The sequence below is a fragment of the Odocoileus virginianus genome, unplaced genomic scaffold (genome assembly GCF_023699985.2).
Source record: "Odocoileus virginianus isolate 20LAN1187 ecotype Illinois unplaced genomic scaffold, Ovbor_1.2 Unplaced_Scaffold_3, whole genome shotgun sequence".
NCBI lineage: Eukaryota > Metazoa > Chordata > Mammalia > Artiodactyla > Cervidae > Odocoileus > Odocoileus virginianus.
This window is the reverse complement of record NW_027224265.1, coordinates 3,759,433-3,787,170: the sequence shown is the minus strand read 5'-3', so window position 1 is coordinate 3,787,170 and position 27,738 is coordinate 3,759,433. Positions and strand designations below refer to the sequence as shown.

The 27,738-nt window shown below is 41.8% G+C and overlaps 1 protein-coding gene and 1 pseudogene across 6 annotated transcripts in view; one reads left to right on the top strand and one right to left on the bottom strand.

Annotated features, from left to right (window-relative positions):
• TICAM2 (TIR domain containing adaptor molecule 2) overlaps positions 1-26,954 on the top strand; it is a 42,739-nt gene extending 15,785 nt beyond the window's left edge. The window contains exons 1-3 of one of the 6 annotated variants that reach the window (XM_070462325.1): positions 9,307-9,853; positions 11,898-11,979; positions 24,263-26,954. In XM_070462325.1, the coding sequence (XP_070318426.1) occupies positions 24,322-25,020 (699 nt within the window). In that variant the 5' untranslated portion in view covers positions 9,307-9,853; positions 11,898-11,979; positions 24,263-24,321 and the 3' untranslated portion in view covers positions 25,021-26,954. Of the gene's footprint in view, positions 1-9,306; positions 9,877-11,897; positions 11,994-24,262 lie in introns of those variants that run through there. The other 5 variants (XM_070462324.1, XM_070462326.1, XM_070462322.1 and 2 more) reach the window with 5 other exon arrangements.
• Positions 6,727-7,170, bottom strand: LOC139033362 (large ribosomal subunit protein eL33 pseudogene; annotated as a pseudogene).
• Positions 26,955-27,738: the final 784 nt, after the last annotated feature.

Below are 27,738 nucleotides of genomic sequence, written 5' to 3'. Positions count from 1 at the left end.
TAAAGAAATACTTCTCTATCCTGAGGTCATGAATATCTTCTATACTATGTTCTAAAATATGATAGTTTTGTCTTCTACTTGAATTGAGTTTTGTGTTTGGGATGAGGTAGGTGTACAGGTTCACTCCCCCACCCCTTAAAAAATCTCTCTGTTGATTTGCCATGCCGAATCTTTTATCTGTTAAGTGCCCATATTTATCTGAGTCTATTTCTGGGCCCTGTTTTATTCCATTAACATTTTGTTCATACACGAGTAACATCCTATCTTAATTACTAAAGCTTTAACAGTTCTTGATATTGGTAAAAGGAATGTTTCTACCTTGTTCTTCAAAATATTGGCTGTTATCTGTTCTTTACACTTTTAAACAAAGTTCAGAGTTACACAAATTTCAAAATAAAAGTTTCAAAACAAAACAAATCTGTTAGGATTTTGATTAAAAATTGTATTTAGTGTATGAACAGTTTCCTCTTTTTAATAGTGCATTTTCCGTTGTATGAACCTATTTGCATTGTTACGGTCTTTAGACCTTTTGATAAAGATTTGTAATCTTCTTCATAGATGAGTTCCATATACTTCTGTTAAATTAATCTTGTTTTCTTTATATTTTTTTCATGCTATTATAATCCTTAAATTGCTTATTTTTCATTTGTTGGCTGATACAGTATTGTGGAAATACAACTTTTAGATTGATTCTTCTATTCAGCACTTTGCTAAATTCTTTTGTCAATTCTCGTAATTTGTATATTCTTTTGGACTTTTCTGTATATAGTTGTATCATCTGCAAGTCAGGACAGATTTGTCTTCCTATTTCTCACACCTTTCTTTTCTTTGTTTTCCTTGTCTAATTACATTTGCAGATGTACACTACAATGTTGAATAGAAATCATTTCAGACAGTCTTGTTTCTTTCTGTTCTCTAGGAATGCTTTCCAAGGGATCCATAGACAGTTTATGGTATTTTTACTGAATTGAGAAATTTCCCTTCTAGTCTTGGTTTGCAAAGAATTTTTTATGATCTAAATGCTGTTGAATTTTATCAAAAACTTTTTTCTGAATTTATTGAGGAAAATGATTGATTTTTACCTTTATTCTCTTTATTCTTTTTATATGGTCAGAGAATTGCTTTCCTATGATTAAACCAACTTTCTTCTGAAGTAAAACAAGTCTAGTCATGATGTGATGTTAGTTTTTGATAACTGGATTTGGTTTGTTTATCAAGAGTACATATCCATATATGATAAGTTAGAGTGGCTTTTTTCCCCTAGTTTCTGGAGGAGCTTCTGTAAGATTTACATTACTCTTCCTTAAATGTTTTATTACAAATCTAAGGTGAAGTGTATTTGGTTGGAGTCTGGTGTGGGCTTTGTGGGATGCTGATTTCACTTTTTTTAATTAGTAAGACTTTCTATTAATATGTAACACTGATAAATGGAATATTCCTGAAAGCCTGTCCATTTCATTTCAAATTTATTAGCACAATATTATTCCTTCCTTTTTTAATTTTGTCCCAGATCTGTACTGATGTCCTGCTTTTCATTCCTAATACTACCATATGTAGTATACAAATTTATACCACTGTGTATTACATAAGATATTTGTATCTTCTTTCTTTTTTACTTGACCAGTCTTACCAGAGGCTTATCACTTTTATTGTTTTTTATTAATCCAAAAAGCCAGTATTTTTTCCCTTTTTATTGGAATATGATTGACATACAGCACTGTATAAATTTAAGGTGTACAGCATAATGATTTGACTTACATACATCATGAAATGATTACCACAATAAGTTTAGTGAACATCCATCATCTCATATAGATATATAATAAAAATTTAAAAAAATTTTTGTGATGAGAATTCTTATGAGTTCTTAACAATTCTGTTAGCAACTTTCATGTATAATATACAGCAATGTTACTTATATTGATCATGTACTTTACATCCTTAGTGCTTACTGGTAGTTGATGCCTTTTGCCCACCTTCATTCAGTTCCCCCTCGCCCCCGAGAGCAACATCTCTACCTCTGATAACCACAAATCTGATCTCATTTTCTATGAGGTTGTTTGGTTGTTGTCCTACAGCACTATGTAGTATACAAATTTATACCACTGTGTATTGGCAGTGGCATATAACATATAACAGTTATATGGCATATAACATAGTGATTCAGTATGTCTGTACATTGTAAAATGGTCATCATGATGAGTCTAGCTTCCCTCTCTCACCATACAAACATGTTCTGTTGTTACTGAGTGTATTCCCCACACTGTACACTTCATCCCAGTAACTCATTTATTTTGTATGGAAACTTGGACCCCATAATTTCTCTCACCTGTTTCATTCATCCCTCTGCCCCCTTCCCTCTGACAGCCACCTGTTTATTACCTGTATCTATGCCTATTTCTGTTTTGTTGGTTCATTTGTGTTTTGGGTTCCACATATAAGTGAAATACTATATTTGCCTTTCTCTGTTTGATTGACTTCTTTATCCTGTCTACCAGTTGTCGCAAATGGCAAGATTTCATTCCTTATGGCTGAGTAATAGTCCATTGTATATATACGAGAGCCACTATTTCCATTGTTTTCCTTGGTATATATTTAATGTCTGTTTCATTGATTTCAGCTTTTTATGATTTTCTTTTTTTCCAGGTTGAGTTCAGGAAATATTAATAGTAAAGCCCTCTTTTGCCATGGGGTGCTACCAATCTAGAGAAATAAGTTGAGAAGCAGAGTTGTATTTTCATCAACAAGAGTTGGAAAGACAAAGGTTGGGTTTGGTATCCACCAAAAGTGGTAAGGCGCCTGTTGCTCTAGACTGGAGCCCAAGGGTGCTGCCCTGGAGTGAGGGTACAGACTTTCTGAATTTGACAAATTCTATCTTCTGTCTTAAGGTATTTATTGTTTTTCCTCATGTTTCATCTTAAGTGGAAACATTGTCCAAATGACCTGTTTTTTTATTTCCAACTTGTAGAAGTTCAAGGTTACAACTTAGTCATGAAAAAGATACACAGTCTCTGTGCTTTCATTCTCTATTTTACATCACCCTTGGGTGACTCCAGGAATTCCAGATGATAACATCCTTTGACCAGTGACTCATTTATTCATTAAGCAGATATTTAGAGCCAAGTATGCTCACTCTATCCTTTTTCCTAGTAACAGGGATTCAGTGATAAATAAGAACCTAGTGTTTTGTTTTAAGAAACAAAGTTTTTACATGAGAGTTTTTATAAGTCAGTTTTTATATGAGATTTTTTTTTTAAAGGTGAACCCCTTAAAATTATTTGCACGGTTTAACATATCTTTAGTCTTCTGAAGAGAATTTATAGTGTTTATCACATTCTTGAAGTTCATGATTCACAAAGTTTTATTAAAGAATCACTGCTCTATAAGAGTAATTTTAGCTTTTTTATATTAGTGCAAAGCTTTAAACTCCAAGCCTAATTTGTTACTTATTCTGCATGATGGGAATTGCAGAGCTGGATGTTGACTGACTTTAAATAAAGCTTTCTGTTATTTAATAGACATTTGACTACCTACTGTGTCCTCAGCAGTGCGGATACTGAAGTAAATGCGATAGTTTGTACCTTCAAGGCACATGGATAAAGACCACAAGCAGAAAACTATCAATCTTACTTAAAAACAACAGTTCTCAAATATTGGTGGTATAAGAATCACCTAGTCAACTTGTAAAAAAATACCTTTCTCAGTCTCCCATGACCGTAAGACTGACTCAGTACGCCTGGAGTGAATCTTGGACACCTGCCCAGAGCGCCGATGCAGGTGTTTGTAAAATATGTTTTGAGAAGTAGTAACAGTAAACAAACAAAGTAAAAACTGAAAGTGCTGCACTCAATATGCCAGCGAATTTGGAAAACTCAGCAGTGGCCACAGGACTGGAAAAGGTCAGTTTTCTTTCCAATCCCAAAAAATGAGCAACACCAAAGAATGTTCAGACTACCACACAATTGCACTCACCTCACATGCTAGCTAAGTAATGCTCAAAATTCTTCAAGCCAGGCTTCAACAGTATGTGAACTGTGAACTTCCAGATGTTCAAGCTGGATTTAGAAAAGGCAGAGGAACCAGAGATCAAATTGCCAACATCTGCCAGATCATCAAAAAAGCAAGAGAGTGCCAGAGAAACAGCTGCTTTATTGACTACGCCAAAGCCTTTGACTGTGTGGATCACAGCAAACTGTGTAAAATTCTTCAAGAGATGGGAATACCAGACCACCTGACCTACTTCTTGAGAAACCTGTATGCAGGTCAGGAAGCAACAGTTAGAACTGAACATGGAACAACAGACTGGTTCCAAATAGGAAAAGGAGCACGTCAAGGCTGTATATTGTCACCCTGCTTATTTAACTTATACGCAGAGTACATCATGAGAAACGCTGGGCTGGAGGAAGCACAAGCTGGAATCAAGATTGCCGGGAGAAATATCAGTAACTTCAAATATGCAGATGACACCACCCTTATGGCAGAAAGTGAAGAAGAACTAAAGAGCCTCTTGATGAAAGTGAAAGAGGAGAGTGAAAAAGTTGGCTTAAAACTCAACATTCAGAAAACTAAGATCATGGCATCTGGTCCCATCACTTCATGGCAAATAGATGGGGAAACAGTGGAAACAGTGACAGACTTTATTTTCTTGGGCTCCAAAATCACTGCAGATGGTGATTGCAGCCATGAAATTAAAAGATGCTTGCTCCTTGGAAGAAAAGTTATGACCAACCTAGACAGCATGTTAAAAAGCAGAGACATTACTTTGCCAACAAAGGTCCTAGTCTAGCCAAAGCTATGGTTTTCCCAGTAGTCATGTATGTAAATGAGAGTTGGACTATAAAGGAAGCTGAGTGCCGAAAAATTGATGCTTTTGAACTGTGATGTTGGAGAAGACTCTTGAGAGAGTCCCTTGGACTGCAAGGAGATCCAACCAGTCCATCCTGAAGATCAGTCCTGAGTGTTCATTGGAAGGACTGATGCTGAAGCTGAAACTCCAATACTTTTGCCACCTGATTCGAAGAGCTGACTCACTTGAAAAGACCCTGATGCTGGGAAAGATTGAGGGCAGGAGGAGAAGGGGATGACAGAGGAGAGATGGCTGGATGGCATCACCGACTCAATGGACATGAGTTTGAGTAAACTCCGGGAGTTGGTGATGGACAGGGAGGCCTCGCGTGCTGCAGTCCATGGGGTTGCAAAGTCGGACAGGACTGAGCAAGTGAACAGTGAACAGTTTAGTAATACTATATGCCCGCTGCACTGTGTTCTACATTCAATATATGTGTTCCTCTCAGCACTGCTCTTTCCCACTTAACAGATTAAGAAACTGACACACAGAATGATTAAACTGATTTGCCAAAGGTCACACAGTTAGTGCCAGAACCAGGGTTCAAACGCAGATATCTGCAGGGGCAGGCGTGTTTCTCCCTGTGTACATGTAATCTCCCAGTCACGCAAAGGTAAGTAATGAGCTGACCTTGACCTTCAGTGGGCTCACTCATCTCCAGAATCTCCTAGTAGATTTTTGGCTAGTCCACAGGTCTGTCGTGCACCTCACATGAATCACGACCTCAGGCTAAGAGCTGTGAGCTTTCCCCATTTATGTCCTCCCAAGTTCGCAGTTTCTATGACAGCACACCAGGTGTGGACTTGACTGAGAGCAGTATTTGGGCTCCTGGCTTTCATTGTTGGCCTCACAGTGGTAGCGCTGTTGCCCCAACAAAGCTGAGGTGTGTACAAGGGTTGGGAGATGAGAACCGTTAGTTCCTGGCAAGAATGCCACAGATTCCAACCCAGAATTCAGCAGGATTTTTCAAAGTGAATAAATGATTATCAACTTGTTTGTGTCCAGTCAATTTCCAGAGCCCTCGAGTGATAGTTTTTGACTGTTTTGTCCAGTTTACATTTGTTTTGTGGGGAGAGAATCTGATGGAATCTTCGGAATCACTGGAGTCCCTCCTGTCCATTTTGTCAGGTCTGGGATTTGATTTTACCCCACATACAATGCCTGTTCCTGTTTGATGGATTCTGGCAGAAGACGCAAAACTGGATCAGAAAAAATGTTTTGTTGCTCATGACACAGCAAGCAGCACTATTTTCAGCATATTTGCAGTGATCCCTCTTGCTTAGAAGTCCCCTGGGAGTGGCATGAGGCCCAAGTCGATCCTACACATGCAGTGGGTCTGTGGCACATCTGAGGAACGCTGAGCTTAAGGAATCCACCACTCTTAGAGCAAGTAGTAAGCTTGCCTGTTCTCTGTGGAGGGCGACTGCACCTCCTATCTCATGGCTGCCCACTGGGAGTGCTGCCCTGAGAGATGGCTCAGGTAAATGGTAGCCAGGATCTCGCATGTACTCATTAAGACAGACAGGAACATAAGAGACGAATGGACAACTCTCCTAGTTTATTTCACCTAGTTGATAGGAACAAAGTTGTTAATATCTTTCACATTTTAAATGTCTTAGGACCCGTGGTGATATTTCCTTTTTATTTCTAATACTGTTATTTGTATCTTTTGTTTCTTTCCTACTTAGTTTTACCAGTGGTTTATTAATTTTATTAATCTTTTTCAAAGAACCACATTTTGCTCTTGTTGGTCCTCTGTTATTTTTTCCTGTTTCTCTAATTTCTGGCCTTATTTTTGTTTTTTCTGTCTTTTTATTTGGATTTCATTCCCTGGGTTTTTTTCTTCCCTGATTTTTTTTTTAACCACACTTTTATTGATTTACTTTTCAATAAGTTTAAAGCCTTGAAGAGTATGGCATCACACAGATTCTGTGTCCAGTGGCCTTTGTAAGAAGGTTGCTTCGGATTTTGGCACAAGCCATGCCACTGTTTCCATGAGCTCGAGTTATCTTTCCCCAGATTACTCTGGTTTTGTTAGGTTTTCCACCAGGAGTTACTGTGTTGTTCTTTGCTTTGTACACATAAGCACATCTCTTGCCTAGATAGAATTCAGTTTCATCTCGAGCATATACACCTTCAATTTTCAGGAGAGCAGTGTGTTCCCTTTGGTTCCGTAGACCCCGTTTATAGCCAGCAAAGATGGCCTTGGACCACAGCCTTCCAGACATATTTGTCGTTTTAAAAGTCCTGTTCCCAACAGGGCCCAAGACGGTGGAAAGAGAACAGTTTGCTCCCTGATTGCCTGACATGGCTGTTCAGATAAGTGACTCCCTGCTTTGTCTTCTGACATGTGTGTTTAGGAACAGAAGTTCCTATTTTAGCTGTATCCCGCAAGTTTTGATGTTTAGTATTTTTAATAATATTCAAATGAAAATATTTGATGGTTCACATTGTTTGAACCATTTGATGTTTGTTCACATTTGATGTTTTGATCCATGGTATATTTTGGAGTCTGCCTTTTAGTTTCCAAACATACAGGAGCTTTTCTTGTTTTTCTTTTTGCTTTTGTTTTCCAGATTAGTGGTTAGTGTAGATATTCATTTTACTTCAGTCTTTTGTTTTGATTTTGCTTTGTGTAGACTTTCTCAGTGGCCAAAAATATGATCTGATTTTTGTTAATGTTCTGTATGTATCTGAAAAGAATATTCTGAAATTGCATCAAATGCCACAATCTATATATGTCAATGAGGTCAAGTTCATTAATCGTGTACTTATGCCCTTACTGACTGAGGTGAGTCTGCTGGACATATGTAAGATATCCAGAGAAATGGTAGAATAAGCGAAAGAGGACAGTAGATAAACACCCTGAAAACACCAGCAAGGAATGTCAAGGGTTTCAGGGATGTGAAGCCACAGTAAAGACATCCTATGTGTCAGAGAAGCCATCTCCTTACTGACTTAATTAGCACTCCTCCCCACTTTACTCTGCTTTCTTCCATTCATTCTTTTCAGTGAGTAGATCAGAAATTGTAAACAGCGCCCCTTGTCTGTGTCCTGCTCTAGACTGCGAAAGCTCCATGAGGACTGGCACAGTGTCTATCTTGGTCACATTGTATCCCTAGTGCCTAGCACATGGAAGACACTAAATATTCATACCTGTGGCATAAGTGATAGGTGCATTTTCTTAAAATGTGTACTGGATAATTTGAGAAGAAAACTTGTAACCAATTTGAAATTTTAGTACAGCATGTGAATATGAAGAACAATGCAAAATTTGGAGCAACTTAAAACCTAAAATGAGACAATTCAAGTCAATTTGTCCTTGACATGAGTCACTTTAGGTTCATTTATGCGTGTAATGTGGGTGATGAATGGGGAAGTAAATGTTTATCACCTTTGTCATTAATGGTATTTCAATGAAAAGGTTTGGAAAGCAGTGATTTGAAGGGCTGCCAGAGGAAGAGGAACAGGCAGAAAACAAAGAATTTTAACAAGTTGGATGAGCATGAAGGCTCCCTTGGTTGTTAATATCAACGAAATTGAGTATCTGGAGGAGACAGTGGTCAAGCTTGTCAGTTGCCAAAGGGAGACTGCCAGAGATAATGAAGGCAACAAAACTACCACGGTTAGGAACAGGGAGGCCACTATTGACCTGAAAGGTTGAAACAGAGGGTGGAGGAAAAACCAGCTGTCAGTGGATAATGAATTGTGTTGACATAGGCTTAATAGGGCATTTCACGAAGTAAACAGTCTGCCAGTGACACCTTCGATGGCCCATCCTGATGTCAGGTAGTGGGGAGAGGGAGAGAAAATAACCTAGCTCTACCTCTATGTAGTAAGCCTCTGAGATCGAGGTGCTCCTCTGTCCATAGGATTCTCCAGGCAAGAATACTGGGGTGGGTTGCCATTCCCTTCTCCAGGGGATCTTTCTAACCCAGGGATGGAACCTGGGTCTCCTGAATTGCAGGTGGATTCTTTACCAGCTGAGCCGCCAGGGAAGCTCCGGAGATCCAGGTGTGGGCCTTCAATTCCAGTTTACTATTCATTGTCTTCTCTGAGGTTTCCTAATGGAGTGCTCCTCCTACAGCAGTGAGTAGGGATTGCCTGAAAAGGGCCCGCACACGCAGGGTAGGAGGTGGGGTGGTGGTGCTGGTGTATGTGATTTCTGAATTGGGGTCTTTGGGTATGATTAGGATTGGAAGCCTGAGAGATGGCGGGATTACGTATTTGGCTTTTCATCGTCTTAGATTACTTGGTTGCTTTTTTGTTCTTCCTAAACATTCAGTGGCGTTTCAGCCCGTTTCGGCTGCGATACAGAATCTGAGAAAGGGATCTTTCTCAAGGTGGCTTTTGGCCGGGCATGTGTGCGTTTGGGGGGCGGGGACTGGTTACTGATGCGCCACCGTCTAACCAGGGATGTGGTTGATTGCAGCCGTAGTCAGTTGGAGAACCCCAAAGAGAGGAAAAGTCAGGGGACCAACCTGGAGAAACTGGAGGGTCGCTGTACCTCGAGGCGGGTCTTAGTTTGGATGAGACTGGCTGTCTCCTTCCTTATCTAGAGGCTTCTGTTGGGAGCCCCGGGGCTTGCTGCAGGCTCAGCGTTTGGGCGCACTGTGTAGGCGCAGAGGCCGCGCTGCAGCTCCCACCCCAGCACCCAGGTCTGCAGGGAAGAGACAGTGGAGTCCTTTTTCCCTCCTAGCCTCCGAGGAGGGTCTCGCGGGCCTTCAAACAACAGTAACAACGAGGCAGCAGCGCAGGTGAACCCCCCCCTGGCCTCCACGCGGGCTGGGTGGACCCGCAAGCGGCTAAGCGGCGGCGTGCCTCTGAGGGCGGGACGCAGCGGCCCCCGGACTTCCGCGCGCCGCGCTCGTGCGGGGCCGGGCCGCGGGCGGGGGGCGGGTCCGCGCCGCCCGCCGGCCGTCTCCCCGCGCGCCCACCGGAAGTCGCGTACCGCTCGGCGGGCGAGGACGACGTCGCCTCGGGGCTGCGGAGCAGCGCGCCTCCTCGGCAAGTAGCCGGCGTCCGCGCGGGTGGGTCGGGGGTCGGGGGCCGGGGGCCGAGCGGGCGGCCACCTCGGGGGCCCGGGGGTGGGGCAGCCGGCCGTCCTTTCGGCTGAGTCGGCTTCCTCTGAAGGGAGGATCCCTCTCGCAACTCTGCTTTTCTTGAAGCTTCATTTTGACTGTAAAACCTTTTTTTTTTTAAAGAAATTTCAGAACCCTAAGCAAAGAGCCCAGCGTTTCAAAAGGCTTAAAAGTTCTCCTGGTGAGAGCCTCCACCAGGCACACTTGAGTCTGTGCTGAAAGTTTTGGTTTTGGTTTGCTTATTTGGGACCTTGTCCAAAAGCCAATTTGGATGAAAAGAATTAGGGCTGGCAGCAGTGAGCTCGTTTTCAGTATTATGTTTGTTAGGACCTATCCAGTTTTTCATGGCAGTAAGCTTTAAAAATCGTTAAAAATATGGCACATTTTAACATCGTAAGTAATGCGTTGGTTACAGATGGGAGTTAAGCAACTCACTGAAATAAAAAAGCAGATGAGCAGATGCAGAGTAATGACTTACCTCCTCCTGAAGCGAAGTGAATATTCCTCAGTTGTCCAGCTGTGTGTTGGATCTTTTGCACCTCATCTGTAGAGTCATTTGCTCCCTGTGATATTTTAAAATTTACTTATTTAACAAATACATCCTGATAAATCAGTTATCTGTGCGAGTTTTCACTTCCTATGAATCAGTTATTTGCTCCCTCTTCCTCGATACTTTTTCCTTCATTTGGCTGTCGGGTCACCACCACTTTCTGAATGTCCTTCCGCCTCCCTGGCCACTCTTCATATGTCTCCAGGCTTCTCTTCTCAGCCACCAAATGTTAGACTGCTACCGTATTTGGTTCTTGGCCAGATTCCCTTTTGAACCATAATTTCTCCCAAGGCAGTTTCTACCCCAAGTCATGTTTCATGACTATAAATACCATCTATAAGCTGATGACTTCCAGATTTTTCTTTCTAGCTTCACTTCTCTCCTGAGCTCTAGATTAACATCTAGTATCTAGCTTAACATCTCCACTTGGAAGTCTGATGGGCATTTAAATTTAGTGTGTCAAAAAGAATTACTGACAGGCACCCACCCAGTCCTCCCTCCTGTTCTCCTCTCATTTACCTTCCTGATCACAGAAAATGTTACTGCCATCCAGTGAGGCTGAAAGTTTAGGGATTGTCATTTGACTCCTCTTTTCAGCTCAGACCCCACATCCAAGCATCCAGCAAACTGTTGACTCTGCCTTGAAAAGATAGCTCAAATCCGATCATACGTTATGCCCTCTCTAAACAAACTGCAATCCTCTTTTACCCGGAAGACTGTGAAGACTGATCACATCTTCCCGCCTCTACCCTCGCTCTTGTCTTCAGTGTTTCTCCAAACAGCAGCTATTTTTAGAAATATCTAATCAGAGCTTTCCCCTCTCTTCAGAACCTTCTGGTGGCTTCTCATCAGAATCATAAAAACAAAATTCGGACCGTGGCTGCAGACCCTGTGTCATCACACCCCTGACTGCTTTCCTGGTCTCTTCTCTGGCTTCCCCATCCTGCTCTCTGCTGGAGTAGCTCTGATTTGCTGCCATTCTCCTTGCCTGAAGGGGTCTCTGCTAGACTGTCGTAGGCTGTACACCTTCACTTTGCCCATTCCCCCCTTCTGGCTGTCTCAAGGATTACTGCCTTAGTCCTAGTAACATCTTCTCGACCCTGACTGTCTGGGTCAGTGGCTGTTAGATACCAAACAGTACTCTCTAATATCCCATGAAGCTGATGGCACTTTTAAATCATTATTGGTTGCTAAAGCTCTCTAGTGTTAAAAGAGCCCAAGCATCTTTCTCTCGTCTCATTCTGATAAAATGTACAGTTTGCTCTTACAGTCTGCGTTTTTGTAAAATGTTGTTCCTGGTTTTGAGAAGATTTGCCCTTTAAGGCCAGTTCTCATTTTGAAACATAGAAAATGAAAGGAAAATCCTCCATTTACTGGAAAGAATATGCAATTTTTTTTTTTTCCAATTTCTTTTCTTCAGTGGGAAGCAGTAGTCTCTGACTTGGAGCCTTGCTGAATGGTTCCAGAATCAGGTCATCATAACAGGAAGAAGAAAAATGAAGGTGCTTGTTCACAGGTTATTATATGTATTTTTAAGTTGTGTAGTGACTAAGCCAGTGCCACAGAATATCAAGCTTGCATAACAAAATTCAGTTCTCTTTTTAAAATATGTGGGAATGGAAATAAAAAGCAATATTTTCATCTTCTCAAAGAGCTGTTGGGGAATAAAAGATCATTTAACTTATAATGTTGATTTCCTATTTTAATCCCAAGCATCTGGTTCTGTGATATTATCAGTAGTGTATATCCTACCTTCCTCTCTTTTAAAAGAATAGAAAAAACTTTTTCTCATGTTAGGATTGGGATTTCAGATGTTTGATTAAATATTTACAATAGAAGATTAAATAAAAATTCAGAGTAAAGGGATTTGGAACATGGAAGATGTATGAGTAGGAGGAGTAAAGGGAAGCCTTGAGGGAAGTTGGGATCAGAACTCCTGCCCAGGCTTCTCTGTGTTGATCAGACGGCACTCATTGGCATGGAGCATCTTAGCAGCTGAGAAAAGAGGCAGGCTCTGCAGGGGAAGGTCAGCGTGTGCCTTTTTGTTTTTCTACCTGATAGAAGCAGTTTTTAAAATTATTTTGTTTATTTATTTTGGCTGTGTGGGATCTTCGTGGCTGCCTCCACTTTCTCTGGTTGCGATGAGCTAGGGCCGCTCTCTGGTTGTGGCACATGGACTTCTCATTGCAGTGTTTCTTTTGCTGCAGAACACAGGCTCTAGAGCATTAAGGCTTCAGCAGTTTCAGCTCCTGGGCTCTAGAGCACAGGCTTAGTAGTTGTAGCATCTGGGCTTAGTTGTTCCCAGGCATGTGGAATCCTGGTCTTCCCCTAACCAGGGATTAAACCCGTGTCTCCTGCATTGGCAGGTGGATTCTTTATACCACTGAGTCACCAGGAAAGCCTTGATAGAAGCAGTTTTTAAAAGAAATTAAACATTTACTTGCTCAAGGATCTGTTTTAGGTACTGTGGAAATGAATATTCTGTCCTCTGGTGTGTGTGTGTGTGTTGTTCAGTGGGATATTGGAGGACCACTACTGGGTTTAGAGTTAGAAAACCCCAACTATTAAAAAGTTGTATATAGGTTTAAAAAAAAGGGTGGGGGGAGATCATGCAGAGTTAAACCTGGATGTGGGTTAAACCCATCCAAAATCTGCATTTGTGGCACCTAAGGAATATACCCTCTGGGGCATTGGGTTGACATGACCTCTGTTTAGAAATACAAAACCTAGAGAATAACAAATTTCCTTAAAAAAAAAAAAACTTTTTTTTCCAGATTACATCCATACATCTACCATACACAGATAATAACCATTGTTACCTTTTTGATGTACTTCTTTCCAATCTGTATTCTCTGTAGTTTGTCTTTACAAAGCTAAGATCATACTATAGGATCATTAAAATTTCCTGTATATTATTAAAGTTTTCTTATGTCATTAAAATAATTCATAGCATTTGTAAACATCTTAATGATTTCATAGAGTTCAGTCATGTGAATAATATGGCATAGTTTATGTTGCCACTCCCTACTATTTGAAAATTTTGATTATTTACCTCCAACAGAATGTTGGCTACCCTACAATACTGTATTCAAGTTCTCTGATAAGAAATATATTGTCATGTGATTCATACTTCAAAATTGCAATAAAGTAGTCCCCTAGATCCTGTGATAGGAGAAAGCTGAGCAAGTTTGAGAAATAAAACAAAGCCCACTTGCAGGGAAATGGGGGAGCAGAGGAGAAAGAAGCATGAGATGAGCTTGGAGCTGAAGGAGTCAGATCGTGAAGAGCATCCTTTGCCATATAAAGAAATTTTGATTCTAAGAGCAGTGGGAAGCCATTGCAGGGTTGTTTGGCTCAGTTCAGTCGCTCAGTTGTGTCTGACTCTTTGGGACCCCATAGACTGTAGCATGCCAGGCTTCTCTGTTCATCACCAACTCCCGGAGCTTACTCAAACTCATTGTCCATTGAGTCAGTGATGCCATCCAACCATCTCATCCTCTGTCGTCCCCTTCTCCTCCTGCCTTCAGTCTTTCCCAGCATCAGGGTCTTTTTCCAGTGAGTCAGTTCTTTGCATCAAGTGGCCAAAGTATTGGAGTTTCAGCTTCAGCATCAGTCCTTCCAATGAATATTCAGGACTGAGTTCCTTTAGGATGGACTGGTTGGATCTCCTTGCAGTCCAAGGGACTCTCAAGAGTCTTCTCCAACACCACAGTTCAAAAGCATCAATTCTTTGGCCTTCAGCTTCCTTTATAGTCCAACTCTCACATCTGTACATGACTACTAAAAAAACCCATAGCTTAAAATTGTGTGGCTGCTGAGTGGAGAATGAATTAGACTGATCAAGAGTGGCCACAGAAGACCAGTTAGGAAGGAGCAGTGTAGTGGACTAGGGGAGAGAGATTGATCTAGAATGAAAATGCAGTAAGGGGGGGAATGGAACATTTTGAGATGTGTTTTGCAGGTTGACTTGGTGACAGCTTAGAAGTGAAAGTGTAGGAGTGGAAGGGACATTGTCAGTGACTCCTGAGGTGTCTGGCTGAGGTGACTGGGCAAATCGATAGTGCCATTTTCCATGGTGGAGAAGTCTGGGGAAATAAGGTGGAAGCTACCTCCCAGACCAGCAAGGAAGGCAAGTTAAAAGTACAGTGTAGTGCGTATTATAAGAGATATGAGCAGGATATTATGGGCAGGTGGAGGCGACATGCTTAACTCAACCTGGAGATAAAATGAAATTTGTTGTACAGTCGCTCAGTCATGTCTGACTCTTTGCGACCCCATGGACTGCAGCATGTCCATATTCTGATTGGGTCAATAATTTATATGATAAGGATGTTAAAGAGTTGTGTTTGGCTGTCTCTCAACCTGAAAAACTGTTAATCTTATATTTGGAATTTTATGATTCATTCGTTCATTCAAAAGGTATTGTTGATTGCTGACTGTTACAAGGCTCTGGAGATACAGTGACAAGAAAGCTTTGGTGTTAGCCCAGTAGAGTTTACAAGCTAATGGGAAAGATGAGAACCTAAGCAGGTACTCACCCCATAGTAATTAACTGTCATGTGACGAGTGCCACGAAGGGAAGATGTAGGATGCCAGACTCCTGAAGATGCCTAACCTTTCTAATGCCAGAGCTGGTACCTAAAGTGGAAAATATAGGCCCTGGTTTACTTTGACTCTAGTAAGTATCAATGGGTAGTAGTTTGTACAATTAATCCTTTCGTTTAGACTGAGTCTTCTCCATCCTTATGGTTTCTATGAAACTCCCCCAAAGAATAAGTAAATGACAACTGACCTTTCATACAAAGATGGGCACAATAAAGGACAGAAATGGTATGGACCTAACAGAAGCAGAAGATATTAAGAAGAGGTGGCAAGAATACACAGAAGAACTATGCAAAAAAGATCTTCACAACCCAGATAATCATGATGGTGTGATCACCAACCTAGAGCCAGACATCCATGGAATGCGAAGTCAAGTGGGCCTTAGGAAGCATCACTGTGAACAAAGCTAGTGGAAGTGATGGAATTCCAGTTGAGCTAATTCAAATCCTAAAAAATGAGGTTGTGAAAGTGCTGCACTCAGTATGCCAGCAAACTTGGAAAACTCATCAGTGGGCACAGGACTGGAAAAGGTCAGTTTTCATTCCAGTTCCCAAAGAAAGGCAATGCCAAAGAATGCTCAAACTACCGCACAGTTGCACTCATCTCACACGCTAGTAAAGTAATGCTTAAAATTCTCCAAGCCAGGCTTCAACAGTATGTGAACCGTGAACTTCCAGATGTTCAAGTTGGATTTAGAAAAGGCAGAGGAACTAGAGATCAAATTGCCAACATCTGCTGGATCATCAAAAAAGCAAGAGAGTTCCAGAAAAACATCTACTTCTGCTTTATTGACTATGACAAAACCTTTGATTGTGTGGACCACAACAAACTCTGGGAAATTCTGGAAGAGATGGGAATATCAGACCACCTGACCAGCCTCTTGAGAAACCTGTATGCAGGTCAGGAAGCAACAGTTAGAACTGGACATGGAACAATAGACCAGTTCCAGATAGGGAAAGGAGTATGTCAAGGTTGTATATTGTCACCCTGCTTCTTTAACTTATATACAGAGTACATCATGAGAAATGCTGGACTGGAGGAAGCACAAGCTGGAATCAAGATTGCTGGTAGAAATATCAATAACCTCAGATGTGCAGGTGACACTATCCTCATGGCAGAAGTGAAGAAGAACTAAAGAGCCTCTTGATGAAAGTGAAAGAGGAGAGTGAAAAAGTTGGCTTAAACCTCAGCATTCAGAAAACTAAGACCATGGCATCTGGTCCCATCACTTCATGGCATAATAGGTGGGGAAACTGGAAACAGTGACAGACTTTATTTTTTGGGGCTCCAAAATCACTGCAGATGGTGATTGCAGCCATGAAATTAAAAGATGCTTGCTCCTGGGAATAAAAGTTATGACCAAACCTAGACAGGATGTTAAAAAGCAAAGACATTACTTTGCCAACAAAGGTCTGTCTAGTCAAAGCTGTGGTTTTTCCAGTAGTCATGTACGGGTGTGAGAGTCAGACTATAAAGAAAGCTGAGTGCTGAAAAATTGATGCTTTTGAATTGTGGTGTTCGAAAAGACTCTTGAAAGTCCCTTGGACTGCAAGGAGATCCAACCAGTCCATCCTGAAGGAGATCAGTCCTGGGTGTTCATTGGAAGGACTGATGCTGAAGCTGAAACTCCAGTACTTTGGCCACATGATGTGAAGAGCTGACTCATTTGAAAAGACCCTGATGCTGGGAAAGATTGAGGGTGGGAGGAGAAGGGGATGACAGAGGATGAGATGGCTGGATGGCATCACCAACTCAATGGACATGAGTTTGAGTAAACTCCGGGAGTTGGTGATGGACAGGGAGGCCTGGCATGCTGCAGTTCATGGGGTCGCAAAGAGTCGGACATGACTGAGCGACTGAACTGAACTGACCTTTCAGTAAATATTATTTCAGTAAAGATCAGGTGGAGTCAAATTCTACCCATCCTATTCCTGAATATATTGATCACCCTAGTGGGGATTTTAAAGTATTTTCAGGGTGTGGGTCTGACATAAAAGTCTGCATGATCCTCATCTTAACTGGCACAGGTCTGTTCTGTCACGTCCTGGCAATAAGCATCCTGGCCATCCGGCTCCCACTGGAACTGCTCACCTCTGCCTCTTCAGCGTGAAGTCTGCTGTAGACGGTCCATGAATGAACTGTGTGGCTGCATTGCAGTGAACCTTACGAAAACGGATGGCTGTGCCGTATTTTGCTGCTGGCTCGCTGTAGTTTCCTGGCCTGGGTTTGGATGCTGTATCAGTTAGTTGTGGTTTAGTTGCAGAAAACAGAATCTACTCAAGCTAGTTTAAGCAGAAAGGTATACAGTAGCAGATATTACAATATGTACCCTATCACTGGGCGAGTTGAAGAGCCAGGCTCCAGGTTGAGCTTCTGGATACACCTCCTAACACCACCTGCAGATCTGGTCTAGTGGAGCAGGGGCTTTTGCCAAAACCGTGAAGCCTCCTGCAGCTCAGCATGCTGCCAGCTCCTGAATCACACCAGTTCTGCAAAGTATCGCTTCATGCCCTGCCTCCCTTCATATTTAACTCAGACATGTTGGCAGAACATAAGTTACACCCAGTACTCTAACTTTAAGGAAGTCTGGGAAATACAGCTTTTAGTACTTGTAGTACAAGAAGGTTCACTAAAAGGAAGTTGGCATAAATTTTGGTTGAGCCCCTTTGGGCTCTTTTCCCCTTTGGCTACTTAACATCCATACCTTCCCTTTCCGTTCCTAAGCCCCCAGACAAGGACCGCAGGAGGAGCACGCTCTCTTCTGATATAATGCAGCCATGCCTCCTAAAAACCAAGTGTGCTCACTTTCTCCCAAGATGCTAAACCCCAGAGTCCTACAGGTCACCACGTCATCTGCAGTGTCATCGCAGAGATTCCCCTGAGACCTGGCACTCTGAGGAATTTGGTGGCTTCCCTCCTCGCAGAGAACAGGGGAGTAGGAGAGAGACAGGGCTGCCCAGTAACCAAGAGGAAAACAGCTCAGCCCTCAGAACTTCCCACACACTTTTTCATCCTCTTTCTCTCTACCAGCCAGTTCCCTGTATTTCCAGGCATTCCAGGTTTCCCTCTTCTTAGTGACGTCGGCTCCGTTTGTAGCTGTTGACCTCCTGTCCTTACTAAGCTTCCCTCTCTCCTGCACATTTTCGTCTCCCCGTCACTGGTTGCGCACTCTGCTTTCTCACCTCGGTTATTGCAGCAGTCTCTCATCCGATTCCTCTTCCTGTCCACAGCCTCACGGTCCTCAGACTTCATCTCCTTACTCCAGCTATCTTAATCTGTCTAAAACAAGTCAGATTATGTCACTCCCCTACTTAACACCTGCCAGGGGCTCCCTGTCTGCCCACGGGATCAAGTTCAAAGTCCTGAGCCTAATATTCTAGGTTCCTTACTCTCTCTAATCCTGCTGTCTGTCTGTCCTGATGTCTAACACTATCCTATTCCCCTCCCATCCCTGCATATGGACTTGAGGCTTCTAAACACCAAGTGCAAAGCAATCCTAACATGCTGTGCCCTCTGGTGCCTCAAGTGTTTTTGCAAATACTGCTCCCACTGCCTGAAACCATCCCTTCTCAGCCTTCCTGATGCGAGTGCTCCCTGCTGCAGTGTCCATCCTGAGTGCTCCAGTAGCACCTGTTACCTGACGGGAGCACCTGTGCAGTGAGTCCTGTCTCTGCATCCTGGCTCCACATCCCTAAAACACAGCAGGGCTTGGTGCAGAGTAAGTTTTCAACAACATTTACATTTATTAATAATGACAAAGCCTGTTAATTAAGCAAAGAAAGTAATTTTGTACATATTTGCCACAAGATGGTGCTATTCAGATAGGAAAAACAACTGAAAGTTTCTCCAGGGCTGAAGGAGCCAAGTACTAGATGCCTAAATGTTCGTTAAATGTATTAAATTTCAGAGGCAGTGATTTAAACACATAAGCATTTTCAGTGGTAAACACAAGGACAGGTTGAAAATTGTGTATGAATGTGTATTTTGTTATCAAATTATTACTGGTCATTGTTTCACTTCCTGTTGTTTGGGAGTCTCTCTCTCGAAGTTGTCAAAATGTTTTTAAATAGCAAACAGTAAGTCTTAATTCTAAGGGCAAGAAACTTTTATGGAGGGTTATAGTTGGGCTTTTCAGCGAAAAAGGACCAGTAGGTTTCACAGGGAGAGAGGGAGGAAGGGTGGGAGGTTCACTTTAAGAAATTGACTCCTGTGACTGGCAGGGCTGGAAACTCAGATCGGAGTTGACTTTGCAGTCTTGCATCTGAAGACTGGAAAGTTCACTTTAAGAAATTGACTCCTGTGACTGGCAGGGCTGGAAACTCAGATCGGAGTTGACTTTGCAGTCTTGCATCTGAAGACTGGAAATTCAGGTGGAATTTCTCTGTTGCCTTCCAAAGGCAGAATTCCTTTGGGAAACCTCATTATTGCTTTTAAGGCCTTCATCTATTGGCTACGTCTCACCCACGCTATGGAGAGTAATCTGCTTTACTCAAAGTCTACTGTGTTATTCATTTACATTTTAAATTTAAGATAATAGTTGATTTACAATCTTATATTCAGCTAGACAGCACAGTGACTCGGTATTTTTACAGTTAAAGCCTACTGCTTTAAATGTCAGTCTCATCTAAAAATACCTGCAGGGCGACATCTGGACTGATGTTTGACCAAACAACTAGGCACTGTAGCCTTGCCCAGCTGACACCTACAATTAACAAAGGTCTACAAAGGTCTCACAAAGGTCATAAAGGTCTAGGTGAGGAAAGTAAACTTTGTATGAACGAGAAATTCACACTGATGTTTCAGTTTTGAGTTAGGGCCAGGGCAGAGAGGGCTGGCCGTAAACACCCCAAGGAACCTGCTGGGAAGTTTCCGCAGGAAGAGAGGCTGCGGTGGGATATGACGCCCCGGGTGCTGCCCTGACCCTCCTCCAACCACGGAAGGCTTCTGCTGGGGGCACGAGGGCACGTGGGGGCACGTCAACACGCCAGTTCAGTCCCTGGGTCCGAAAGATCCCCGGAGGAGGGAAGGGCAACCCACTCCAGTATTCTTGCCTGAAGAATCCCATGGACAGAGGAGCCTGGCGGGCTGCAAAGAGTCAGACACGACTAAAGCGATTCAGCACACACAAGTATAAAGAAGAATAATAAACTTGTGGACACCCCAACAGCTTCCATCCTCTATCATTTAAGTTTTGTTTATGCTACAAGACTGAGGTTTGGGGCGGTCCTAAGGAAGGAGTTTTGCTTCCTCTTTTCCTGAGAATACTGAAATAGTCAAAGGGAAGTTCTGCTGGCGTTCTCTGCCGCAGCCAACTCACCCCTCTGGATACACATGGCTTAGTTCTGTGTTCTGTTACTAAAGTAAAACTGTAAAGTGCTTTTCAGCTTCTTTGTTATGTATTTAATAACAAAATTAACAGCTAAAAACTTATGGAGCACTCTTCTAAGTCATTTGATCTTCCTGAAAACCTTAAAGGTAGGTATTATAATTATCACCATTTAACACACAATGAGATCAAAGCACAGAGATACACGTAAGTAACTTGTACAAAGTCTTGCAGTTGTTTTTTATAGTAGGCCTGGGATTTATGTTCACACAGTCTGATTCCAGAGTGCATAATCTTAATGACAATGGAAATTTGTATTTGTCTATTGCCTACTGTGATTCTTTTCTGTATTCTTTCTTACTTCCTATAATATTTTTGCATACTTGCCAAGTATGCATAGATACCATTCAGTTCTTTTCGTCTTGCTCCTGTTAAATGTAGGGGGATTCCATTGGCACCTTCTTTTGCCTGACTCTGCTGATCCTGGACCTGTTGCTTTTCTCCACAGAACTTCCTTTTAAGGGGTCCATTCTGATAAGTTGTATCTTTCCACATTTCTGTTGCCCTGAGGGGATGTGATTAGCTCCATTGGGCTGTGGTCAATAGTAATTGGTCGTTTTGGTCTTAGATCTTTTCTGGGGCATGGGTTCGAGGTGGGCATGTCATTTTGTCAAGTTAAAAGCAAAACAAAACAAAAAAACGTTCAGTCTTACAGAGAGCAGTTTTGCCAAATCTATCATTGTGACAAATGCTTTTGTCCTTTGATATAGAAATTCCATTTGGCTCATTATTCTACAGATAACCTTGGATGTAAATGAAGTGGCCCTTGTACAAAGTTATTCATTGCAGCATTTTCATAATAGTTGTAGACTGGAAACAAATCACATAGTCGAGAACAGGAGACAGTTAGGGTACATTCACATGTTGGGAGATGATGTTGTAAATAAGAGTGCGGAGTTTCTCTGTATGCTGATATGGAAGCCTCTAAAGTTATATCATTAAGGGAAAAAGCAGTCACCTACCTATCTATCTATTACTCTTTGGCAGTGTATATGTATATATACAACGATACTTTTTTTAAAAAAGGAAAGAAATATATAGATATATTTATAAGGAAATGTTGGAAGGATATAGGAGAAACTAATAAAAATAGTCACTAGTAGGAGGCCATGGGGGTAACAGGATGAATGGGGAAGACAAAGATGGCAGTAACACTTTTCAATATCAATATTTTCAAAATTTACCGTTCCAAAAAAGTAAATTAAAAATGTATAAACATGCAAAAATGTGTACATACACACATTTTTATTCCTGTAAGCAATCCTATGTGCCTTTCCCCAGCGGCCACCTTCACTCTTCTCCCACTTAGCTGAGGGGAAGGAGCTGAAACCTAAATCTCTTAACCCTGGTGCTGACTGTCTGTGATGGGGGAGGAAGATGTTGACAAGGCTTTGCAGGATTCTCTCCGCCAGCCTTCTTTCCTTCCCTGTTTCTTTCCGCATTCTCTGCCTTCCTTCTGTTCTTTTTGTTGATGGAGTTAATTAGCTCCGGGTGAGCACAGTCAGGCTCTCCCACCTACTTTCCAGCCTTGAGAACCCCTGTGATGAATCTGGACCACTTCGCCATCTCTGGATCACGTGGTGATGGGAAAAGCAGATCTCCAGCACAGAAAAACTTCCTGCATCTTTTCTTCTTGGCTATCTCCTTACTGTCCTCCCCAAATTAGAAGTTTTCAGACACTGTCACTGACTTGCTTCTCACTGGTCTGCTTCAGGCGGAGGTAGGCAGCAGTGCTTGGAAGGGGAAACAGCACATCATAGATTTCTGGAGTGTTTTGCTCTTTCCCGCCTACCAGCATTTAAGGAAAATGAGACATAAAATTGTAATTCTTATCCATGGTGTAATTCTTTCCTTTTGTTGTTTGCATGTGTGCTAAGTCACTTCATTTGTGTCCGACTCTTTATGACCCCACGGACTGTAGCCCACCAGGCTCCTCTGTCCATGGGATTTTTCAGGCAGGAATACTGGAGTGGGTTTGCCATTCCCTTCTCCAGAGTATCTTCCCTACCCAGGGATTGAACTCGTATCTCTTATGTCTCCTACATTCGCAGGCAAGTTCTTTACCATTAGCACCACCTATTTATTTTGTATTTATTTCAAAAAGTTCGTGATCTAACTTGACACACCGTTTTCCCTAGAGGTTTTTGAAACTTCTTAGGAAAATCTGCCATCTTACTTCACATGCCCTCATCTTCAGCAACTAGTGTATAAGATTAAGTATAAGTTAAGTCGGTTTAAAAACCTATCTTAATGAGTAAGTGAAGATTATTTTAACTGACACTTTAAATAGATTGAATAGTTTAACTTGTTTTTAACGCAGGGGAAGCTTCTTTCTGCAATTTTGCATAGTAAAATTTTGTCATGATACAATAACAAAGCAGCAAATCCTAAGCAAGGAAGAGAGTCTGAATTCATTTAGGTTTATTATTTGGGATGTATGTATGTAGCGTTGGAGGGTTGTCATGCCTTGGACTACCGCTGGGTGGCTGGCATGGTGTGCTGTGGACCCAAACCTGACGTACAGACAGAATAGATGACAGGTGATAGCCAGCAATTCCTTCACTGTTCAGAGACGGTGGCAGTCCTTTCACTCCTTAAGTACATTAGAAAGAAAATTCTCCTATTTTTTCTTCCCATGACAGTTTTTCACCAGTTTTGCTGCATGGCTTCTTCTAAACCTGAGTTATTTCGGCACATGTAATACACTACATGTTACTTAGGTCATTATGAGTAAAATTCTTGTTTCTTCTTGAACTCTGGCTTTTGCCCATGAACAATAAATAAAAATGCTTGGAATATAGCCTATGGGCCCATATTTTGAAAACATGGAATTTATATTTATTCTAAATTTTCTATCTTTTGATAAAAGAATCCCCCTTGAAACTGCCTATTTTGGGAATTATTAGCAACACTGTGAGCATTATCTGAATATTTATTTAAATTAGATTCACATGGAGTCCCTTTCACAGCTGATCTAATTCTTCCATCTGAATTTAGAATTTTTTAAGTAAAAGAACAAGTATAGACTATAATGATTATTTGTTAATTTCACTGATGAAAACCACAAGGCTGTTTGGAAATTTCATGTCCACACCAGGATGCTCATTGCTCCGTAGGAATAAATATGTTTCTCAGGATTAGCTGGAAAAAGATATTCCTTACTTTTCAGAGTCCTTACTATAGTCTCTCTACCAGCCCCATTATAATGTGGCCTGACTGTAGACAAACAAAAAGACTAAACCAGTGAATCCTGGGCAACGTGTCATTTGACATTTCAGATCTTCTCTTTATTCTGAGTCAGTGGAGCTGCCTGCTAGCCATCTTTATGATATTTGTATTGTTTTGTATTTGTGTTTGATACAAAAATAAATTTTGGATTTAATATGGGAATATTCTGTTTCTTTGGGTTTTGCACTTTCTAGTCCACACAATAATTTGTTAGAATAAAGAAGTTGGATTTATACTGCATATGATCAGTACCTTTTTACTAAATACCAAAGTAATTTATTTTAATATGGAGGTTTATGGAGTGAATATAGTACCATTTAAAATTTCCAAATGCCTCCTATTGTATTAAACTGGACCCTCTTTGACTTAGCCTTGACTACCTGTAGTAGTCCTTGTGAAGCTCAAAAAAGACAAGTGATTACATTTCCCAATGATCTGTTTGGCACTTCTTTCTTCAAGAAATTTATATTAGAATCCTTTTGAGGTGTTTCAGGTTGAATGAAATTTTCCACTTTTAATGTTTTGATTGAGTTTACAGTATACTTCTGCTTTGTTATGTCTCCTTTTAGAACGAAATGAAATGCTGAGAAATAAATAAAGCTTCCCTCTTCTGACTCGGATCTTTACAATGGGTATCGGAAAGTCTAAAACGGATCCCTGCCGTCTTTCTGTGCCTTGGGGTGAAAGCCAGAGTGTGGATCCTAGCCACAGCCGGCACGCGTTGGATTCCAAGCGGCCTGAAGACACCTGCGTGCGTGGTGATGCTGTGTGCAGCCGTACTGCAGAGGTGCCAGCGGGGGAGCGGGACGGAGTGGACGAGGGGCTGGACGAGGACACAGACGAAGAGGTGTTCCTCAAATTTGTGATACTGCACGCTGAAGAAGACACAGGCGAGGCCCTCCGAGTCCAGAGTCTGCTGGAAGACGACTTCGGCATCAAACCTGGAATCATCTTTGCCGAGATGCCGTGTGGCAGACAGCATTTACAGAACTTGGATGATGCTGTCAACGGGTCTGCCTGGACTATCTTACTGTTGACAGAAAACTTCTTAAGGGACACCTGGTGTAAGTTCCAGTTCTATTCGTCCCTCATGAACTCCGTTAACAGGCAGCACAAGTACAACTCCGTCATCCCCATGCGGCCCCTGAACAAGCCCCTGCCCCGAGAGAGAACTCCCTTTGCTCTGCGAACCATCAACGCCCTGGAGGAGGAGAGTCGTGGCTTTCCTACCCAGGTGGAAAGGATTTTTCAGGAGTCTGTGTACAGGATACAGCAAGCCATATGGAAAGAGACCAGAAATACGGTACAAAGGCAGTCTGTTGCCTGAGACAGCACACACAACACAAGACAGACTCGTGTTTTGTAAAACAAAACAAAAATCTTCACTTGCGAAAACAAGTTCCTAGGAAAGGTTTCAATGAAAGAGAACCTTCCTGTTACAGAAACCTGTGGAGCCCAAGAAAGACAAATGTCTGCAGGACAGTCCATAGAATTGTGGTATTTGATGTTTCCATAAACTGGAAATCATCCGAGTTTCAAGAACTCTGTTTCCTCTCAGTTTTCCTGGTTAATGATTACTACAAAGGGTATTTTAAATTCATCTTCCTAATGTTGAACTTGATCAAAAACTTATAGACATTTTAAAAATGCAATTAATTACCCTTTGATTTTGTTCTCAAAGGACACACAGAAAAAAACATCCTCGAGAGATCTGACCAGCCTGCCTTTCGAAGTACCTGTCGCGAATGTTGTTAACGAAGCACTCCCGGTGTTGTCACCCAGACACGGGGACAGCCAGGCTAGCACATTTAGAATGTTGAGTGCTGATAAATGTGAAACCCAAAATAGATGCGGCAGTGGTGGGGCTCCTTAAATAATCCAGTCAAATGTCCTTCCCTTTCTGCTGCAGTTTACGTGCAGGCAGAATTGCAGGCTGTTCCCACCACATTTGTTGGTACTGTGGTTAGGGACTCTGTGCCTGGTGTGGACACGACCCCTGGAGCCAGAAGCTCTCTATGTTGGTCGTCAGCTATGACCAGGGCTTTATCTGAAGAGCTTCTGAAAGGTGGATGTGTCCTTGACCAGATGTTCTCTTTTAAAATCAATAACCTCTCCTCTGCAAGCTGTTACAAACTCCTGTCTCACACAGCGCTTTATCAAGGAAATACTTCTCAGTAGCCTGAGTGTGTGGGTGTAATGTGAGTGTGTATTGTGGGTTACTTTCAGACTTGAAGTGGGAAATGCATTTTATGGTTTCTTGTCCCACAATGATAGCGAATCGGAGGCTCCAAGCAGACCAGTTCCTTTCTTTCCCAGCCCTTCTGCCCCAGCTGAGATTGACGGTGAACTGCCAAGTGCAGACCACGAATGGGAGAGTGTATGGGATAGGAGAGAGGAATGGGAGAGACCACGAATGAGTCCATCATGCTGAAATGAGAAAAGCACCCGATAGGGTATCAGAGCACCTGGTTCTTGTCCAGTCTTTTTCACTGAGGAGGAATGTGACCATGGGCAAGCTACTGCCCTTCTTCATCTGTGAAAAGAAAAGGTTGGAGTGATAAATCTGCAAAGGGCATTGTCCTCTTCCAGAATGTGAACAACTAGGAACCAGGAAAGGGAACAAGCAAACAAATGATAGAATTTCATTATATGATTTATAATTTAATAGTTGCAGGAGGCTTCATGTACATGCTCACAATGAAAGGATGTTGTATATGTTTGCAGCATAATTGACTTCTACTGCTACCCATTATGCTTACAGTCACAAAAATATCACAATGCATGCTTGCTTAGATTTTTTTTAATTAAAAAAATTTTTTTTCTAGAGACCTTTGCTGCAGAAACATTCTACCCTATTTTTCTTCTCTTTATCTCCACTTCTCCATATCCCCTTGCTAACACTGGGGTTTGCTCACAGCTTTCTGCAGTCCGCCTCTTCACAGTCATGAACCAACATGTTTCATAATCTTGCAAGTAAGTCAGACCTCCCCCGCTACTAGTACTTATTAAAGATAAGATTCATCTCATTGCATGGTGACTTAAAAGTTCCCTTCTGTCATAGTAGCTGACTACTCACTTTTCTTTTTCAGTTCTAATGATAAGCATTTTTTTTTTTTTGCCATACTGCTTCCTGTATCTCCAGTTTCATATACAAATAAAATATTAACTACTCACCCTTGCCTGCCTGCCTGCCAAAATTGGAGCAATTGATGCTGGATGGTGTTTTTTAAATAAATGTTTTTATTCTTTACCTTGACTAAACTTGATTATTTTCCTGTGTCAGTGAAGATTGTAGAAAAGTGTTCTGAAAAAAGGCATCAATCTGTACTTCTCTACAGATCACCAGGCACAACGTCGTCACTTGATTTGGAGTTGAATACACTGAAAAATGTTAAGTACTGACTAACTGGTTATGTTGAAATTAACAGTTGTAATAAAGGGTTATCAAAATAACTGAGGATAAAAAGAGGTAAAGCTGTGGCCTTTGTCCTGTGAGTGTGTATATGCATGTACACGTGCATAGATCCAGACTTACACACAGGGGAATTGGGTAAAATTTTGCCACGTGCTGGAGAATATCCATTCTGAGTGTCTGTGGGCCTCACTGCTCAGCCTGGAGCTTCACAGAAGCTGAGCTGTGTCTTCTGTGTCAGGATTCTCAGCTGTAAGAGAGAGGAAAAGCCAATGCCGTGTGATCTGCACTATAAGGTAAACTTACTAACTTAGCAAGGGGACCCCTAAGGTATGTGCTTCAAAGATGTCATTAAAAACCCAGTTCTTAGATACAGTGGAGTATTATGCCACCTTAAAAAGAAGTAAAATTCTGATACATGCTATAACATGGAACCTTGAAAACACGGTGCTACAGGAAGAAAGACACAAAAGGACAAGTTTGGTTCCACTTAAATGAGGTGCCTAGAGTAGTAAATTCATAGAGAAAAATAGAGGTTACTAGGGGCTGGGGAGAGGGAAAAAACAGGAATCAGGTTTTGTGGGTATAAAGTTTTATGTTTGGGATGATGAAGTTCTGGAAATGGATAGTGGT